This window comes from Procambarus clarkii, chromosome 72 (genome assembly GCF_040958095.1).
Source record: "Procambarus clarkii isolate CNS0578487 chromosome 72, FALCON_Pclarkii_2.0, whole genome shotgun sequence".
Taxonomy (NCBI): Eukaryota; Metazoa; Arthropoda; class Malacostraca; order Decapoda; family Cambaridae; genus Procambarus; species Procambarus clarkii.
The window spans coordinates 6,901,138-6,922,383 of NC_091221.1; the positions used below are offsets into that span (position 1 = coordinate 6,901,138).

At 43.2% G+C, this 21,246-nt stretch overlaps 1 protein-coding gene across 13 annotated transcripts in view; it reads right to left on the reverse strand.

Annotated features, from left to right (window-relative positions):
- The window catches only part of LOC123773622 (carboxylic ester hydrolase), a 122,600-nt gene that overhangs the window by 26,595 nt on the left and 74,759 nt on the right, over window positions 1–21,246 (reverse strand). For 6 of the 13 annotated variants that reach the window (XR_011224422.1, XM_069312411.1, XM_069312410.1 and 3 more), the window contains exons 1-9: window positions 14,930–15,082; window positions 11,671–11,885; window positions 11,294–11,446; window positions 8,401–8,548; window positions 7,170–7,355; window positions 6,234–6,445; window positions 5,250–5,400; window positions 1,504–1,697; window positions 383–539 (exon numbers count right to left, since the gene is read on the reverse strand). Coding sequence is in view for 12 of the 13 variants with exons in the window: in XM_069312411.1 (XP_069168512.1) it covers window positions 383–539; window positions 1,504–1,697; window positions 5,250–5,400; window positions 6,234–6,445; window positions 7,170–7,355; window positions 8,401–8,548; window positions 11,294–11,446; window positions 11,671–11,877 (1,408 nt within the window). In the remaining variant the exon portion in view is untranslated. Of the gene's footprint in view, window positions 1–382; window positions 540–1,503; window positions 1,698–5,249; window positions 5,401–6,233; window positions 6,446–7,169; window positions 7,356–8,400; window positions 8,549–8,707; window positions 8,850–11,293; window positions 11,447–11,670; window positions 11,886–14,929; window positions 15,083–20,330; window positions 20,462–21,246 lie in introns of those variants that run through there. The other 7 variants (XM_069312408.1, XM_069312406.1, XM_069312407.1 and 4 more) reach the window with 5 other exon arrangements.

Here is a 21,246-nt window from a genome sequence, read left to right on the forward strand (position 1 = left end):
GTATAATATTTAAATACTATACAATACTCATCATTTTTCCCTTTAATATACACTACTTTCATGTACTCCTGTTAGACTTGCGTGCAAAATGTTACCTACCAATAAAAATCTCTCTTCTCTGTGTATGCTTTACCACTATTCTCATGTCTTTATTTAGCTGAAGCTCACCCTCTACTATGTCTTGTGGCCTTGAAGAGGGACAGGAAGACAGTAGTTTGTGAAAGGTCCCCAACATTGTAAGCCAAATTAAACTAGTTTATTCTGAGACAGATTAAGTCTAAAGAGAGCATTATTGAACTTATTGGTTAAACTGTACTTGCAATTTATGACCCTGTGATCAGATATAGCTAAAAGGAAAATCTCTGAAGGCAGGGATACTCACAGTGTTGACCAATGTTGGTATTATAATAATCACCAAATGAACGCTGCCCTCTGTGGTTGAGTTCATACAGGAATATCTTCTTTTGACGACCCACGTTCTTGGCGTAGACGATGGCTGTAAGGTCGTGAGCTATGTTGAAGTGTCGGTCACCATACATCTGAGCGAGAGAAGAGAAATGGTGTAATTATTGAAAAGGTGACAAGTTGGGGAGACTACATAGAACCTTTGTTGGATATTGAAAATGCACTAAATATTACTTAGGATGCCAATACAAAAACAAAAGGACATTAGGCCAACGACATCAAAGGTTTCACCAACAATTCGATCAATGGACATCAGGAAAGCAAGATACAAAGTTGTCCTTACAGATTGTAGATTTGACTACCTTGTAGATTGATATTTTACAAAGAAGCGCATGACTGTAAATGTGACAATGCAGGAGTAGGGGAGTATTCCATAAAGTACCTGTGAGTTAAATGTGTGGGGCCAATACATAACTTAGCCAGGGCTGCTTCATATCATCTATTATGATGGTAGGAGGAAGACCAAGGGAATAAGTCACCTGTAACACTAGACCAAAGAGTGTGCCAATGGTCAAAGATTGAAGAGTGAATGACTTGGTAGAAATCTGAATAAGGAATTCCTTGAGAAATAGGAAGTATGAATGACCACCTTAGCAGGGTTGCCTGCACGTTTATTTAAGGTAACAAATATAATTTCGTAACAATTCATTGTGTCAAGGGACAGGCAGCCAGTTTATACATACAGAGCATGTTAGGCTTATGTTGAGGTCCTCCCCCCCCCCCCAAGAGATGAATTACTGACCCCAGGATGTAACCTCACAACAAGCCGACTAATTCCTGGGTACCTATTTGCTGCGAGGTGAACTGGAGCATAAGGTGATAGGAAACGTGCCCGAACATTTGTCCCGACTGGGATTCAAACCGGGAATTCTCCGGAAGACATTGCAATAGATATTAACCACATGCTCTCTGCACTTTAATACATTCACACAACTTTATTAAAGATTAAATCAGAAAATGATGTATTACACGGTTCATAATTTCTATTTGAATATCATTAACAGATCTTTAATAGAAAACATCAAAACCCATCCTAACCTTGCAGATATTGTCAGCATCTTCCAAACCAGCTTTAATGCCTCCAACATAGTAGTCGAAGATGGTCTTTGAGACCTCCAGAGGCATGTTGTCCTCTAAGATGTCAAGTGAAGCTGGGCCAAACTTGGTAAAGTTGCCGAGAAGGTCCGTCTGGAGAGCCTCATTTGAATAAAGTGCTGCAAAACGTGTAGATACTACAGAAATATTTTTTTTTATCTAATTAAAATAAAATGGTTAGGATCATTACATGATAAACACAGAAAAGACAGTCTGATATGTTATCTTGAGACATTAAAAGGGGCTTGAAAGTGCAAGTAAGGCACTTGCTAGAGAAGTCTTCAGACTGTCTTGGTTGCAAGGGTTGAGAATTACCACAAGTATAATGTACAAGATGTGGCAGAGCTGAGTATTGTCCCTGCATACACATGCATTACCATGTACAAGGTGTGGTAGGGTTAAGCATTATCACAGGTACTGTATACAAGGTGTATCAGGGTTGAGCATTACCACAAGCACCATATACAAGTAATTATCAAAAAGAAAGCACAAAGCCGGGAAGGTTACGTAGCACCATCAAATGGATGGAATAATCAGAGGCGCTAAGTATCACTAAGGCTGCCAATACGAGAACAGAAACGCACGAAGCGAATGACAAAGGTATCCGATTCACCAAGAACACTATCGAGGGCCAAGTAACCGCGAGGGACGATCAGAAAGCGAGACACGCTCGTCCTGGAAGTCGAGACAATCGAGAAGGATATGCTCGACTGCATGAGGGGACAATGCAGTTTGGACAATAGCAGTGGGGGGTTATGGGGCCCCCAGTGGAGGGTTATGGGGCCCCCAGTGGAGGGTTATGGGGCCCCCAGTGGAGGGTTATGGAGCCCCCAGTGGAGGGTTATGGGGCCCCAGTGGAGGGTTATGGGGCCCCAGTGGAGGGTTATGGGGCCCCAGTGGAGGGTTATGGGGCCCCAGTGGAGGGTTATGGGGCCCCAGTGGAGGGTTATGGGGCCCCAGTGGAGGGTTATGGGGCCCCAGTGGAGGGTTATGGGGCCCCAGTGGTGGGTTATGGGGCCCCAGTGGAGGGTTATGGGGCCCCAGTGGAGGGTTATGGGGCCCCAGTGGAGGGTTAGGGTTTTGAGCCGAATTCTGATTCTCTGCACCTATTTTCAGTTTCAAATTACAACTTTTCATACCGAAAATATGCCAATTACTGAAAACGGCGATGGGTCATATTTTGGCCAAACCCCCCTGCAGTTTTCAAAATGTCTGAAATGTCGGGAATTTGACTCCTGAGCGTGATTTTTGAGCCGAATTCTGACTCTCTGCACCTATTTTCAGTTTCAAATTACGACGTTTCATACCGAAAATATGCCAATTACTGAAAACGGCGATGGGTCATATTTTGCCCAAACCCCCCTGCAGTTTTTAAAATGTCTGAAATGTCGGAAATTTGACTCCTGAGCGTGATTTTTGAGCCGAATTCTGACTCTCTGCATCTATTTTCAGTTTCAAATTACGACGTTTCATACCGAAAATATGCCAATTACTGTAAACGGCGATGGGTCATATTTTGCCCAAACCCCCCTGCAGTTTTCAAAATGTCTGAAATGTCGGAAATTTGACTCCTGAGCGTGATTTTTGAGCCGAATTCTGACTCTCTGCACCTATTTTCAGTTTCAAATTACGACGTTTCATACCGAAAATATGCCAATTACTGAAAACGGCGATGGGTCATATATTGCCCAAACCCCCCTGCAGTTTTCAAAATATCCCAAACATCCCAAGTTCGATACCTGAGCCATATTTTGGACCCAAAATCTGGCTCTCTGCACCTATTCGCAGTTTGAAATTCCGACTTTTTATACCAAAAATATGCCAATTACTGAAAGCGGCGGTGGGTCACATTTTGCCCAAACCCCCCTGCAGTTTTCAAAATATCCCAAACATCCCACATTCGATTCCTGAGCCATATTTTGGACCCAAATTCTGGCTCTCTGCACCTATTCGCGGTTTGAAATTCCGACTTTATATTCCAAAAATATGCCAATTACTGAAAGCAGCGGTGGGTCACATTTTGCCCAAACCCCCCTGCAGTTTTCAAAATATCCCAAACATCCCAAATTCGATACCTGAGCCATACTTTAACCCTCCAGTGGAGCCCCATAACCCTCCAATGGAGCCCCATAACCCTCCATTGGGGCCCCATAACCCTCCACTGGGGCCCCATAACCCTCCAATAGGCCCCATAACCCTCCACTGGGGCCCCATAACCCTCCACTGGGGCCCCATAACCCTCCAGTAGGCCCCATAACCCTCCATTGGGGCCCCATAACCCTCCACTGGGGCCCCATAACCCTCCACAGGGGCCTCATAACCCTCCACTGGGGCCCCATAACCCTCCACTGGGGCCCCATAACCCTCCACTGGGGCCCCATAACCCTCCACTGGGGCCCCATAACCCTCCACTGGGGCCCCATAACCCTCCACTGGGGCCCTATAACCCTCCACTGGGGCCCCATAACCCTCCACTGGGGCCCCATAACCCTCCACTGGGGCCCCATAACCCTCCATAACCAACTGGAGGGTTATGGGGCCCCAGTGGAGGGTTATGGGGGCCCCAGTTGAACGTTATGGGTGGCTGTGCCGGCTGTGTGGTACTGTACTGTACTGTGGGGTACTGTATTGGTTATTTGATTGGCTAATTGACAATGTACTGATTGTAAAGACTTGGGAACGCATTTTGTGAGCTGCGTGTTTGGCGTGTCTGTGGTATAATCACAGAGACTGCTCATGTTGAATAGTTAGTGTAAACATCTATAACCTCAATGTATGATTAATTTATATTAGTTCTACTTCTAATTCTCTATTTATCATTTTAACTTTGTGTCATAAATTGTGCCGAAATATAATATACTTCAATTTGGTTTGTACTGCTGTGAGGCGTCGCCAGTGACGAAGATACGGAACGCAAACAATGCACTCTACTGCGAGTTGGCTAAGATACTTACGGAACGCAAACACTCCACCCTCGTGCGAGTTAACCAAGATACTTATGGAACGCAAACACTCCACCCTCGTGAGAGTTGATTAAGATACTTACGGAACGCAAACACTCCACCCTCGTTGAGTTAACCAAGATACTTATGGAACGCAAACACTCCACCCTCGTGAGAGTTGATTAAGATACTTACGGAACACAAACAATCCACCCTCGTGTGAGTTGATTAAGATACTTACGGAACACAAACACTCCACCCTCGTGAGAGTTAACCAAGATACTTACGGAACGCAAACACTCCACCCTCGTGAGAGTTGATTAAGATACTTACGGAACGCAAATACTCCACCCTCGTGCGAGTTTACCAAGATACTTACGGAACGCAAACACTCCACTCTCGTGAGAGTTGATTAAGATACTTACGGAACGCAAACACTCCACCCTCGTGAGAGTTGATTAAGATACTTACGGAACGCAAACACTCCACCCTCGTGAGAGTTAACCAAGATACTTACGGAACGCAAACACTCCACCCTCGTGAGAGTTGATTAAGATACTTACGGAACGCAAACACTCCACCCTCGTGAGAGTTGATTAAGATACTTACGGAACGCAAACAATCCACCCTCGTGAGAGTTAACCAAGATACTTACGGAACGCAAACACTCCACCCTCGTGAGAGTTGATTAAGATACTTACGGAACGCAAACACTCCACCCTCGTGTGAGTTAACTAAGATACTTACGGAACGCAAACAATCCACCCTCGTGCGAATTTACACCCGAGATGATGTCAACAACCTTGTGTTTGCCCTGGACCATCAGTAACTCGGGTTCCGAGGGAATGAAGTCTCCATCTACTCGGGGACCCAGAAGAAGAGGGCTGAAGTTGAACTCCTGTTAATAAAATATATAAATTGACAATGCTCAACAAAATTACAAACGTTGAATTCAAATCCCAATTTGAAATATTTATATATATATATATATATATAGTATGGAAACCATACCATATTAACGCAACCAAATGTAATGAAACCTAACCTTAATTACCTCTTGTTACCTCAATTACCTTCATATCATTAAACTATGGAGAAGATAATAGCTCTAATTACATATAGTGATTTTGAAGTGATTACCTCCAGGGTACCTCTTCCCTAAGGACAGGTTGTAAATGCACATTACCGAGGTGGGAGACTTGGTTGCCAGAGGTAGATTGGTTGCCAGGGTAGATTGGTTGCCAGAGTAATTTGGTTGCTAACAAGTTAGGTATTCATGTACGTTTACAGCAAGAAATATATGTATAAATTGCACTAAAGTAATCTTAATATATTTTTGAGTTAAAATAACTTACATTAAGTCACACAAGTCACTGGCCATCTCAAGATTTCCCTTCATTAATGGCAGGAAGAATGTGAAGCTTATCCAGCTCCCTTAACACCTGATTATTGTCATATTCCCTTGCATGCAGCCCCTCAACAGTTGCCTAATTTCAAGGTATCGAACCCAAGACTAATTAAGGTCGCGAGCCGACTACGCTAAACACTACCTCTTAGATGCCTTTCTTAAACTCGGGAACATGCACTAAAATAAATTGTGAATCTAACCAATTTCGAAATGCACTAGCTTGCAAGATACTATCTAAATAAAGCAATTTGCACAAAAGTAAACAAGTTCTTCCTGCCAATTAAACACTTTCCCGCAGTATCGAAGTATTTAAAATTACTTACAACGTGATGCATCAAAGAAAGAGTCAAGTTTTCCACGTTGACGCCCTGGAGACAGGAAAGGAGAACGCTGCTGGCATGATCACTCGAAGTGCCGTGGGGTTGCGGACACCCGAAGAGCTCTCCTGTGTATCGGGCCACTTCGCTGAAGGATCCTCCCATCGCCCAAGGGCAAAACAGCGTCCCGGACTGCATGATACCTCGGGCAAACAGTCCTGAGGGTTTTAAAAATACAAGTTTCACATTCTTATAAAGGTTATGATATAGTTCATACGGATGAATACGGTGAGGATAACTGTGTGCTAACTAGAATACATTAGTAATACAATAACACATTAGAATACAATAATTCCGAGTTAGTGATTTATTGCTATTGAGCCACTCTCTCTATGAGGCAGCCGAGCGGACAGCACGCTGGACTTGTGATCCTGTGGTCCTGGGTTCGATCCCAGGCGCCGGCGAGAAACAATGGGCAGAGTTTCTTTCACCCTATGCCCCTGTTACCTAGCAGTAAAATAGGTACCTGGGTGTTAGTCAGCTGTCACGGGCTGCTTCCTGGGGGTGGAGGCCTGGTCGGGGACTGGGCCGCGGGGACAATAAAGCCCCGAAATCATCTCAAGATAACCTCAAGAAGATGGTTGTTACAATTTATGGTCTGTACAGTAATTACATAAATTTTTGAAATAATTTCATATTAAGATTGAAACCTATTTTTTTTTCAAGTTACACATGAAAATATTGTATTATTATTGTTGTGAATAATAATAATAATAATTTTTATTTAGGCAAAGGTACATACATAAAGAGATTTTACAAAGTTTGTTGGCTTTATAGATAGGAGCTAGTACATACAATGCCTAAAGCCACTATTACGCAAAGCGTTTCTGGCAGGAAAGATAAGACTAAGACTAAGACGAATAAGACTAAGAGGCTGCTCACCTTCAGAGTGTGGAGATAAGATGTGGAAATGCACAGAAGAGCCTCCAGCACTCTCTCCAAATAGAGTTACTCTCTTGGGGTCACCACCAAAATTATGGATATTTCTTTGTATCCACTTAAGAGCCATTGTTTGATCCTTCAGACCAAAGTTTCCAGGGATGACAGAATCTTCTGTTGACAGAAAACCTGAAAAAACAGCGTTGATTGTAGTTAAACTTGTGATTCCACTTTTTCCTAATTCACACCAAACACGATTCATCACCTTAATACATTTTTGGAGTGATGACAAAACAGTATAGACCAACCCGTTCTCGCACTTTCGTATAGTCAATATTGACTTATTAAATACGTGCATATGTGACATACTAATTTATTGTGAATAGTTTACTTTGAAAAGCTTCATAGAAAACACCGACCTTACCTAACCTTCTTAGTATGTTAAGATAAGCATCTTATTGCTTCGTAATTACAATTATTACTTAACCCATTATAGGTATAGGTTAAGTAACAATTGTAATTACGAAGCAATAAGATGCTTATCCTAACATACTAAGAAGGTTAGGTAAGGTCGGTGTTTTCTATGAAGCTTTTCAAGGTAAACGGAAATATTCACAATAAATTAGTATATCACATATGCACTTTTTAACAAGTCAATATTGACTGTAAGAAAGTACGAGAACGGGTTGTATAGACACATATCCATCTTATCTTGAGGTTATCTTGAGATGATTTCGGGGCTTTAGTGTCCCCGCGGCCCGGTCCTTGACCAGGCCTCCACCCCCAGGAAGCAGCCCGTGACAGCTGACTAACACCCAGGTACCTATTTTACTGCTAGGTAACAGGGGCATAGAGTGAAAGAAACTCTGCCCATTGTTTCTCGCCGGCGCCTGGGATCGAACCCAGGACCACAGGATCACAAGTCCCGCGTGCTGTCCGCTCGGCCGACCGGCTCCATCGTGTAAATCCTTTTTTACAAATTCTATTATGTATACCTCCAAAACCATAAGTATTTCGCACTGCACTGTACACAACCTTTATAAAACACCCTGTAGAATATCAATTCAATGCAGTCGTTTAAACAACAGGACTGGTTGATCAGTCCGGCAACCAGGAGGCCTGGTCGACGACCGGGCCGCGGGGACGCTAAGCCCCGGAAGCACCTCAAGGTAACAACAAAATAGTTTCAGAAAGCAAGATTTAGTCCAGTCTTCAAACTGGGATTTACACTTGCCTAGAATGCCCAGGCGGTACTGGACAAGAACTAAGACAATGTCTTCATTGAGGAGGACATATGGGGTGTAATTCCTTATGCCCCCAGCATAGTAGGCACCCCCATGGAAGAACACCATTACTGGCAGCTGGGCATTAGGTTCACCAGGCTGCAAAACAAGGCACAAGTTCAAGCATGAGGTTGGCCAGACCACACACTAGAAAGTGTAAGGACGACGACGTTTCGGTCCGTCCTGGACCATTCTCAAGTCGACAATCAACTTGAGAATGGCCCAGGACGGACCGAAACGTCGTCGTCGTCCCTTCACCTTCTAGTGTGTGGTCTGGTCAACATATTTCAGTCACTTTATTGTAACTCATCGTCTTCAAGTATGTGTATTGAGACAAGAAAATACATCTCAAAGGGATAGAGTAGCTTAGGCTATTTCTACCCTCCCGAGGCACAACTTCCTTACGGCTCAACTGACTACCAAAGACAATGAAACTGGGTTTCCAATCTGAGTTTATATTTACAATCCCAATTTACCTGCATTTATATATACAATCCCAATTTATCTGCCCGAAACGCTGCGCGTACTAGTGGCTTTACAAGATTGTAATTACCGCATTATGTATCCTCACAATCCCAATGTACATTCTTGTATATGCATAAATAAATAAATAAATAAAATAAATTTGACTTCCATTTCGAATTGTCACTGGCCAAGCTTGAAGTCTTTCTTAATGTGTAGAATGAACACACAGAGACAACTAGTGATGATATAACAACATTTATGTACATCTTCAACTAATATACAATTATCCTTAAACTACTATTTCAATGTTTATTTACAAGACTTGTAAAAGGGTGCAAAATATAATTTAATATTTTCCAATTATAAGTAATCCACTTAAAACTACTTTTTAAAGTTACCATGAAATAGTAGAACACAGTTTGTTAATAATGAAAAACTTAATGATAAATTGTTTCATCAGGAATGAAAAATATTGCAAGAGTCATCACACGATATTATTTACACGAAGCTAGTTTAATAAATCTAATATTTCCATAAGTTAATATATATTACTAGAGGGGGTACCTGGCGGTGCCCGGATAGTCTGTCTCTCCCACAGACTATCTTCTCCTTTCTCACTTCTCTCCGTTCTCTGGCAACAGAGAGCACGTCTCTTTATCCAACCTTGGAGGACATACTATTCTATTACGCGCAGCTCCAAAACTATAAATATTTCAAACTGCGCACAAACTTTATAAACTACTCTTACGGCACGTCTCATCCAACTTTGCAGGAGGGCATGGAATGAGCACAAGTTGGGCGGGGTCAGTGCCATGGTCATATTAAGAGGGGGATAATACCCAATAATAAGTCACGCAAACTCTGTGAAAGGTGGCTGGCGCAGTCCCTAGATTTCTCCACATAACAGCACATTAAAAAATATTGGAGGAGGAATAATATTCTGCGATTCAAAGTCTGCTCTTCAAGCAATCGAAAACTTCTCTTGGAAGATCGACAGCAAGAACCTAATACTCCCAATTATAAATGACCTAATTGATGCACAGAGTAAAGGGTCTCGAATCTCCTTTGTATGGATACCCTCACACATAAATATAACCCATCATAATGAGACAGACATTGCAGCCAAACTAGCGTGTAACAAGTTTGAAGTTGAATTAGATCTAGGTATCCCCATCTCTGCTGTCAAAACTGTATTGGTCCAAACATTCAGATCTGATAGGAAAGAACTTACTGACTCCCAACGACCTGAAAGTACTAGTATAAAAAGCTATGATTTGTTCAGATCTGAAACCTACATCTATGGACAGCACAAAACGTCCACTAGACTGTGCGACACAGTGGTTGCAAGGATCAGGTTGGGTTACCGTTACCTGTGGCAGGTGGCTGCAGGTGACGGGTCTCCCAATCCTGAGCACTCCAGTTGCAAACTCTGTGAGCAGGAACTATGGCATGATCTCCCGCACTACATCACTGAATGCCCAGTTATTAGACCTTTCAGACCAGTTGGCATGAGGTACCTGGAGCTTTGCAATTACTTTATTCACTCTCGTATTCTTGAAGATATCCTCACAGTATACCCAAAATTTGCCAGTGCAGGCTATTAAACACATGGCCCTGTATGACTAACCATCCTGCGAGATGGGGACTTGTATTACCACTGCTACCTTATTCACTCTTGTGTTGTTGATATCCTCAAAATGCATCCGGAGTCTGCCAGTGCAGACCGCCTATCACATGTCTCTGTATGACTAACCATCCTGTGTGATGGGGATTTTTTAGCATCACCTAGTTAGCTTTTTTTTTGACACACTGTACTCCACTTCATATAGTCTAGGGCAGCTGCACTAATGCAGATGTACCTCATAACTTAATAAAAAAAAAAAAAAAAAAAAATGCGTTACTTTTTTTGACACTGTACTCCACTTCATATAGTCTAAGGTAGCTGCACTAATGCAGATGTACCTAATGTATTAATAAAAAAAATGCGTTAAACAGATGGGAAAGAAAGGGAGAAAAGAGGGGAGAGGGGAAAAAAAGAGGTGGAATTAGGGAAGATTGGACTGAAGAGAAAGGGGGGAGAGAGAGAGGGAGCTATGAGAGAGGAGGATGAAGGAGGGAGGAGAAATGACAGAAGGGGAGAGTGAAGAGTAGTAGGAGAGAGACTATTCCGACCACTGCCTAGCACCCTAGCACACCTCCTAGTAGTGTACGTGTATCATTTAACTAGTAATAACCCCCCATGGCCCACTGACCTTCCTTCTACAGCAGCATGCCGCTATACAACATCAACCTTACAACACACTAGAACATCCCGAGAACCACCTCAGTGGTGAAGATCAGCTCTCCCCTAGAGCCCAACCTCTAGCTGTAGCCTCTAACCTTGGCGGTGAAGATGCTGAGATAGAGACAATCTTCCTTTCCATCATACACAGGTTTCCGGTTCGTAAGGGCCATGTAGGGGATCTGTGAACACAGAGGCGGCACCACTGACCCGTCCCTCACTCCCGACCAACTCCCGGCGGCCTCTGGGTCCTGCACAGGAAAAATAAAGGTTTATTTTAGGTAATGAGATGCATGAAATTTCTTGGTACGTGATATAATTAGCAGTTGGACTCTTGGCTTTCACAAGCTGGTGACTTATGAAAGGTCAGATGGTGTTTTTAATGGTCAATCATGCCCATTTTCATGGCCACGGGCATTTTATGACCGTGTTAAAGAAGGTCATTTATAAGACATACTCAAATGTGTTATCTTACCTTGAGACGAAGATTTCCTATTGGGGGTTTAGCGTAAGGTATGGAATGGAAGGAGTACAAAGGTTTGCCTTTAGTGGACAGTTCCATAAAGCCAGATATTCTGCCATTGAGTGTGTTGACGACGGGTCTCTCGTCTCCCGCGGCCCCAGTAGCCGTCACCACCAGGAGCACCGCGCGCGCCGTCAAGGCCACCAAGGTGCGTCTCATCCTGTCTCCTGAAATTACAAAAATTTTATATTATTTTGGTGGCGCTAACTTCAGTCCCTCCGTCCGGCCTCCTAGGGTTTCCCCAGCGTCAAGAAACTGACGTACTAAAGTGCCCTTTTCCTAATCTACCAGAGAACCCAAAACTGAAAACGGGACAGTATGCCTTAAGTATATGTCAAAATGCGACGTCCTGTTAGAACAGATTATTTTATGACGCCTCTTTTGTCACGAGAAAGAAAACGGAGTTCTTGAGGAGATCTTCATTTCTGGTTTCCTGAATTTACCTCAGGGCCACTAATACTCTACTGGCCTCTATGAGGACAGGAAGCCGGCGGCTTTTCAAAGGTGCGCCCATTTGTGGTGATGATTTTTTCAAGCTGGATTTTAAAGTTCAGCTAAGTTTTGGCATTCACCGCTTCGGCGGGTAGGCGGTTCCATGGGTTTATAACCCTGTGGGTGAAAAGCATCTCCTGTTCTCAGTCCTACATTGTGGCTTGTTGAGCTTGAAACCGTTTACTCCTTGTCTGACCTTTTGAGGAAATTGTCTGCAACATCAGGATCTGCGAGTTGGTACAAGAATTCAACCAACTACGAACCACTTAGTTTGATGAAAGGGAGCAGTAGAGCAACAGAAGTACACTTACATCGCATCAGGCTTGGATACCCATGTGCATGGGAAATAGGTTTACAGGTTCCGGAAGATGAGAGGAAATGTCAGCACTGTGGAGAAATGCCCGACAGACCACTGGAACATTATCTAACACAGTGCACAGTTACAACCACAACAGACCACTGGAACATTATCTAACACAGTGCACAGTTACAACCACAACAGACCACTGGAACATTATCTAACACAGTGCACAGTTACAACCACAACAGACCACTGGAACATTATCTAACACAGTGCACAGTTACAACCACAACAGACCACTGGAACATTATCTAACACAATGCACAGCTACAAACCCATTAAGATTTCAACTTTGATTCAACAGAGCAGAAGTTGATAAACACATATGGCAAAATCTTACTGAAGCGACCATACGAGTCATAAATACTCACACTCCGCCTATGTAAAACAGAAACAAGTAACACTTAGTGGGCCAGCCAGAGGCTTAGGGCCCGCGCAGTGGGCCAGCCAGAGGCTTAGGGCCCGCGCAGGAATATCCCTGTCAAAAAAAAAGCATAAAACCAAATTTGAAAAATGAATTGATTGAGCCGCAAAAACATTAGCGCCAGAGCTCAAGGGATTAAGCAACGAAGATAGGTTAAAGGAACTGAACCTCAAAACCTTATAAAAGAGAAGTAACGGGAGGATATGATCACAGTATACAAGATACTAAGGCGGGAAAAGCAGAGTGGAAAAGAAGAGGGTCTTTAAATTGCGAGGACTTATGAGGAGAAGACAAAAAAGTACAGTACACGAAACTAAAGGAAAACCCCAGTACGGTGGTGCATGATAAGCAAGTCAGGCCCATATGTAACCAGCTCTCCGCATATACAAATTGCTTAGGTTTGAGTGTGTTGTGGTCCAGTTTTCTTGAACCCATTATGCTATGATATACTGGTGAGCCTAGTACTCAGGCTAGGCTCCTCCAGGTGGCGGCCCGAATCCCCACACATTCGTCAATTTTAACGCACTGCGTATATGAAATTTGTATTTTCTGACATATAAGGTAATATACTAGAATGTGTTGAATAGTTAGGGCCTAACTTGGGTAAGGTGAGGTAGGTAGGGTCCGATGGTAATTATTGGCATTTACAGTACGTGGCTTAAGTATTTCCTACAGATGGGATTCGAACAGAGGCCATGAACGAAGCACCGATCGAGAAACGTACACACGTCATCAACTGAGTCGTGTGATTAAAGTGTTTTTCATTCATATGGGGAAGTGCCTGTATTAACGAACATTTGCTAACGAGGCTCCGTTGCAACAAATGCTGCTTTCACGTATTGTAAATACTAATATAATCAACAGATACAACGACAACAAACAGACTGGAGATCGGCGAGGCAGTGCGCATAAAGCAAGTTCACCCAACCCATGAAAAGCCTCAGTTACACACTGCTTCCAGACAAAGGCCGAACATCCCGCATATTCCGAAGTCATTACTGGGATACACGAGATGGGAGAGCTACAGTAAGCGTACTGGCTCATGTGCTTTCTATTCTATAACACGCGAAAGACTGATTAATGAGATGGAAGCTCATGCTATTGTGCCAGTTTCCTTAAGTTGGATAAGGACATGGCTAAGTTTGAGGAAATAGTTAATATAAAAGGAGTTAAGTCAAGAGTGGGAAACATTTGTAAGTCGAATGTCCCAATGCTCTGTTCTGGGACCTCTGTTCTTCACCATATATATAAACAATTTAGATATGGGATTGATCAGCAATAATTTGTAGATTTACGGACGATAAAAAGTATTGAAAATATTTTCAGGAAAAAAGATTCAAAATCGCTTAAAGACATCTAGATAGGCTTTTAAATTGCACGAAAGATTGGCAGATACAGATTAATGCTAACAAATATATGGCTCTGAGGCTAATTAATGATAAGATATCCGCAGGATAGTGTTGAAACTGCAATCAAAATACGAAAAATCAGTGCATAAGTGTTCAGAATAAAGCAATAGGCTACTGGCATTTATTTCTGGAATCTTTATCAATAAAACAAGTAATATTCTTCAGCTCTTGTTAGGCCTCTATTTACATTCTGCAGTTAAATTTTGGTCGCCATACTTGATAATGAACATATATTCATGTGAAGGAGCTTAGAGAAGGATAAAGTTAATCACAGGAATGAGAACAGTTTCATACGTATAAACTGGCTAAGTTTAGCTTCGGGTAAATGTTGGTTTGAAAGTCGGGTTTTCTGACCTATGGGGAAAAAAAACGGTAAAATAACAAACGTGCCTTGTATGGGCCAATGGTTCTTCCGCAGAGTCCTTAATCTAGGACAAATTTAAAAAATGTCGGCGAATATTTAGCTATCACGCAGTAAATATGAAAATTAAATCACATGAATACAGAGATTCAGTTACCACTTACGTGTGATTAATGGCAATATGGATAATACTTCTGGCTCTACCAGGGAGAGACTATATACACCACAGGTCTTGTAGCTCTATGGAACAGAGACAACCGAGCCCCGTGGAAGCCGGCACTCTTCTGAAGATGGGAAGGAGACCAAAGGGCCCGATACCTGGAAGCTTGAGGCAGACGAGGCTAGACAATAGGCTATGCCCTAACAGGCACCGCTCACCCACCCATCCCACTCTCTCATTGTTATTCTATTAGACTCAGCAACTCTGATCAACAGTTGCAAGTCCACAATGGTTAGCGCGTAGTAGACTTCGTCCCCTTCTCTCTGTCTCTCTCCCTTTACCAAAACACAAAAGGTGGGCAGGACAGAGTTCCAAGTGGACTGAATTTACTTGGAACTCTGCCTATTATGAGGAGCACGACTGGGAACGTTGATCGTTTTGGTCCATGCAGAGGAGCTACTAGTCGCCATTGTAAATTTAACAGAAAAGTCTGGCGTGGAGATCACTTCAAGCACCACACAAAAGTGCCCTTGGACGTAGTGTTATGGGAAGTATTATCCTATTATCAACACATTCCTCGTCTACTATTAACAGAGGTGGTCTTTCCGATTCCAGTTCTATCTAGCTTATTCTTGCCCAGTAATAATTAGATTTAGGAATTCCGATCAGGACACGTGGCTAGCCATCCAACAGGGTAAATATTGTTTAACTCTTACATAATAAATTGTCAATATCTCCCCTGATATATGTCATATTTAGGTTACTGCTATATTATCGTGCATGCCCTTTGACAGGTGAAACTGAAGGGGGAAGAAGAATTACTAATTACCTAGCAACTAGTACATGCGGAGCAGTCAGCCTCACCCACAAGGGCAGTAATGACGGGCGTGAATGCCAGTCAAAAAAAAAAAATAAAGAAAAAAAAAAGTTAAACTGAAAAAGGTGTATTCACAGTGTGATAAACTGTAGGATAAAGCAGAGGGAAAAAACATTTAAAAATACCTTGATAAAAATATGAATTTAAACAAATTACAAAAAATATCCAGGCTTGGCTTTAATACAAAATGTGCAAAACAAGATGAACAATCAAATTTACGTTACGTTAAAGTGTTAAATAAAATATGGTGCAGAATACTATGAGCTAGTCTGACTAAATCCGTTACCACACCGAGAGAGTCAACGGGTCTACTCAGTTGAGCACACAGGAGTAATCGGAATCTTAGAGAGCTTGGTAGCCCTATTTATACAGAATATCGGCCGAGCAGATGGCGCTGATGTCTTCTTTAAACTATGAACCGGCTCACTTGAAGTGCTTGTTTGGGCCCAGCGACCCAGGTGCGAGGTGGGGGGTGACGGGCCCTGGTGCAAAGGGGAGACTGGTAGACTGTCTAGACGTCTGGAAGGAGTTGTTGTTCTTGGCTGCAGTTCTTTATTACATAGACGTGAATGAGTAGAATAGTCGATAATGGAGTAGACCAAATCTCTTCCTAGAGATTTTACCGTGACAGTACTAATTATCATAAAATGTAATTGTCAAAGAAAAAAAAACCCAGCAATCATGTATTTATCAATTTAAGAAGTTAAAACACTTAGTTCTCACAAAATAGAACCAGTGTGAAGTTTCACAATAGTTTCCACAAAGTTGGGCCAGGTTCACGAAGCAGTTACCCAAGTACGTACGAACGTGTACATCTTTCTTCGATCTTTGACGGCTTTGGTTACATTTATTAAACATTTTACAAGCATGAAAACTTGCCAATCCCCTATTGTTATTGTTATAAACCAACCCGTCCTCGACTCAAGTCCATTACATCCAGCGGTCAATCCCACAGACGCATTCATAAATTTTAACATGCTGTTCATTCAAAACGGGAATTTTCTCAAGTATAAATTAATATTATAATATAATCAGCAAGCATAAGAAATATTGCCGGAACAACCGTGGACATTTTCAAGAGGAAACTAGATTTATTCCTCCAAGGAGTGCCGGACCAACCGGGCTGTGGTGGGTATGTGGGCCTGCGGGCCGCTCCAAGCAACAGCCTGGTGGACCAAACTCTCACAAGTCGAGCCTGGCCTCGGGCCGGGCTTGGGGAGTAGAAGAACTCCCAGAACCCCATCAACCAGGTATCAACCAGGTATATTAGCATATTGTGCATATATAGGCATAGGATAGGTTAGGTTAGGTGTTTAGGTTCTCTTGGCGATTATTTGTATTTGTAGTACGTGGGTGAAGCATTTATAGCTTTGTGATTCGAACAAAATTCGTCAGTGAAGCACTTGTTCCGGATATGTTCGAACATTAGCAGTTGTGAGTCGTGTGTAAATCGCTTTTCATTCATAAACAGGGGGTTTGGCGGGTGCATGGAATCACTTTTGGATCTTTGTTTGGAGGACGAGCTGTATAAACAGCCTCCTGGTGCTTCGGAGCTCATTAACTGTTTAATAATTGTAAACAAAGCCGCCAAAGATTGAGAAAAGATGTACAGGTTCATAAGTGCTTGCGTAATTGCTTCGTGAATCTGCCCCCAGGATTTCACTGAACTAGGACAATGTCCATGTAGTTCACACAAGTGCTGATACATGATTTACGAGAATTCTTGAGCGTGTTGTTGTTATCTTCAAGTTCATGTGGCTGAATCCCGTCTTATACTCAGTAGTACTAAAAGGAATAACTTGTAAACAGCTCAGTAATGTGTTTGTCTTGGGGGGGATGCAGCGCTCATGACCCTCCACATAGTAATAATAATAATAATAATTTATTTAGAAACAGTACATACATAGTTGCAGCGTTACAGTACAAACATTCTGTTAGATTTAAAGATAAGAGGTAGTACATACAATACCTAAAGCCACTAGTACGCATAGCGTTTCGGGCAAGCATGAAATAGTTGTTACATAGTCGCTATGTAACTGGGGTCGGATATTGGAAAATAAACGAAATGGAAAGAAATTAAATAATGTGTGAGGGTTTGGGGTGAGGGAGGTAGAGAGGGAGAAGGGAGGAGTAAGGGAGGGAGAAGGGAGGAGTAAGGGAGGGAGAAGGGAGGAGTAAGGGAGGTAGAGAGGGAGAAGGGAGGAGTAAGGGAGGGAGAAGGGAGGAGTAAGGGAGGGAGTAAGGGAGGTAGAGAGGGAGAAGGGAGGAGTAAGGGAGGGAGAAGGGAGGAGTAAGGGAGGGAGTGAGGGAGGTAGAGAGGGAGAAGGGAGGAGTAAGGGAGGGAGTGAGGGAGGTAGAGAGGGAGAAGGGAGGAGTAAGGGAGGGAGAAGGGAGGAGTAAGGGAGGGAGAAGGGAGGAGTAAGGGAGGGAGAAGGGAGGAGTAAGGGAGGAAGTGAGGGAGGTAGAGAGGGAGAAGGGAGGAGTAAGGGAGGGAGTCAGGAAGGTGAAAGGGAAAGTTTGAAGAGAGAGAGTATATAGGAAGTAGATAGGGTAGAAAAGATAGAAGTAGAAAGCAGAGATAGGAAAGTAGAAAGGGACTGCCACCATCCATTCTAGTTCATTACATACAAGACAAGGAATGGAACTTGTCTGTACTCTAAGGTGTTATAAAATGTTACTGTATCACAGGTATCTGCTATAAGCATGTACTCGTACTCTAAGTCTGTGAACTCACGAGTACTACTCACTCTAGTTTGCAATATATCAGAAAAACCAAGATCTAGGGAACACAATTAAAGTCAGATTAAAAAGTAGTTAATCAAGTATATTTGATATAACATCTACTAACTTTGCTCCCCACGTTTCGTCCCCTCCATGGGGATTCCTTGATTCCCAATTTATCTCTCCATGATTTAGGTCCCCCATGACCAGCAGCTTCGCTCTCATTCTGTGAGCTAATGTTGCTGCCTTCTGCAGTTCATCTATGCATGCCTTGTTGTTGTCATCATACTCCTGCCTGGGTCTTCTACTGTTTGGTGGGGGATTGTAGATTACCAAGATCACAATCTTCCTCCCATCTACTGTCAGAGTTCCATGTATGAAGCACTTGTGCACTCATTGGTAACCCGATTTCCCAGGTCTTCCAACTTCCATTTCCGCTTTATTAGGAGTGCCACTCCCCCTCCCTGTCTCTGTGTCCTCTCTTTTCTTATCACCTGGTACCTCTCTGCAAAGATTGCATCCGAGATCATGCCATTTAATTTAGTTTCAACTATTGCAACTAAGTCTGGATCTACCTCACTATCTCTTTCTTTTATGTCTTCTGCTTTATTAGATACCCCATCAGCATTGGTGTACCAAACCTTGAGATTCTTCATGGAAACTCTGGTACCAGAGTGCACCCTTTCTCTGGGGGTCTGGGGGGGGGGGGTGAATGGGGGCTGGGGGGATCCAAAGGGTGTCTGGAGGGTGAATGGGGTCTGGAGGGGTGCTAAGGGGCTGGGCATCTAGGAAGGTAGGTAGGTAAGAAGGCCTAGGTAGGTAGGTCTAGAGTAAGAAGACCATACTGGGTTTGAAGATTAGGGAGGGTCAGAGAGGCATAGAGGGGTTGAGAGGTAACGTGAAGCTGAGAGTCAGAGGTTGAGAGGTTGGGGGAAGGATAAAGGGGGGTGGAGGGAAGAGGGGAAGATGGAGCATGAATAGTGGGAGTGGGAGGGAGGTTGTATTTGTCAGGGGGAACTCAGGGGTAGTTGTGGGCATTGGGGCAGAAGGGGGAAGAGGGAAATGGAGGAAAAGGTGGGGGAGGGACCCCCCCATCCCCCACGGGGGTCCATGTGACCCCCTCGCAAGGGGAGGGGGTCACATGGAAATAGGGGAGAGGAGGGGTGAGGGCTGGGCGGGTTTTGGGGGTTGAGGGGGTCCTTGGAAAGTGGGATGAAGCAGATGGATTTGAGTGCATTGGGGTCAGAGGGGACAGGGGAGTTGTTGGGGGGAGAGTGTGTGTGTGTGTGTGTGTGTGTGTGTGTGTGTGTGTGTACTCACCTATATGTACTCACCTATATGTGCTTGCAGGATCGAGCATTGACTCTTGGATCCCGCCTTTCTAGCTATCGGTTGTTTACAGCAATGACTCCTGTCCCATTTCCCTATCATACCTAGTTTTAAAAGTATGAATAGTATTTGCTTCCACAACCTGTTCCCCAAGTGCATTCCATTTTTCTACTACTCTCACTGTGTGTGTGTCTGTGTGTGTGTGTGTGTGTGTGTGTGTGTGTGTGTGTGTGTGTGTGTGTGTGTGTGTGTGTGTGTACTGGCAAGCAAGACTTGATCAGTTTGGCCTTAATGGTTCAACACGCCTACCACAAACCCACCACTTCAGGGTGACGGAGCTGGGGTGAGAATTTGGATCAAATACAAAACAATCAATAATCAACTCTTTTTGGTTTAAAACTAATAAATGACTGAAATATATATATATATATCAACTATTGTGAAATATATCACAATGTCTTCTGTCACAATTTTTTACCCTGTCGTAGCTCAGTCGATTAAGGCAGCGTCTGGGATGCTCCCGGACGCAGGTTCGAATCCTCGTCACGGCCCTTGTGAATTTGTGCGTATCGCGATATTCTGTCAGCAGGTCACCCCACGATACTGTCTCTGTACAGGATGGGGACAAGGATAACATACTTTTAATCTACAAAAGTGGCAACAGGGGAAAGAAGGACCCTCTTAATTATAGACCTGCATCATTGACAAGTGTGGTAGTCAAAATATTGGAAAATAAAATTATCAAAACCAAATGGGTTGAACACCTAGAGAGAAATTATTGCTTCAAGGCCAGTAGGATACCTGCTTCAAGGCATGAAGAGACCCAGATTCACGAAAGCACTTACGCAAACACTTACGAACGTGTACATCTTTCTTCAATCATTGACGGCTTTGTTTACATTTATTAAACAGTTTACAAGCATGAAATCTTGCTAATCAACTGTTGTTATTGTTATAAACAGCCTCCTGGTGCTTCGGAACTCATTAACTGTTTTAATAATTGGAAACAAAGCCTCCAAAGATTGACAAAAGATGTACAGGTTCGTAAGTGCTTTCGTGAATCTGGCCCATATAGACCTCCCTCCCCCATAGTCACTAACAGCTATAAGCACTTTTTTTCAACTCATTACGATATACACCCCTCGGCCTTTTGCAATTGCAAAACAGCATGTTATTGTTGTTTAAGATTCGCTACCTGGAGCAAAGTTCAAAGTAGCACGGGCTATGGCGAGCCCGTAGTAGTAGCAACAATAATAGCAGTTAATAATAATAAGACTTTAGGATAAAGCTGCTTCAAATTATACCCCAAAATAAACACCACCACACACAAACAGCGAGTAACGGTGAGGAGGGAGACATCAGAGTGGCGAGATGTCACCAGCGGAGTCCCACAG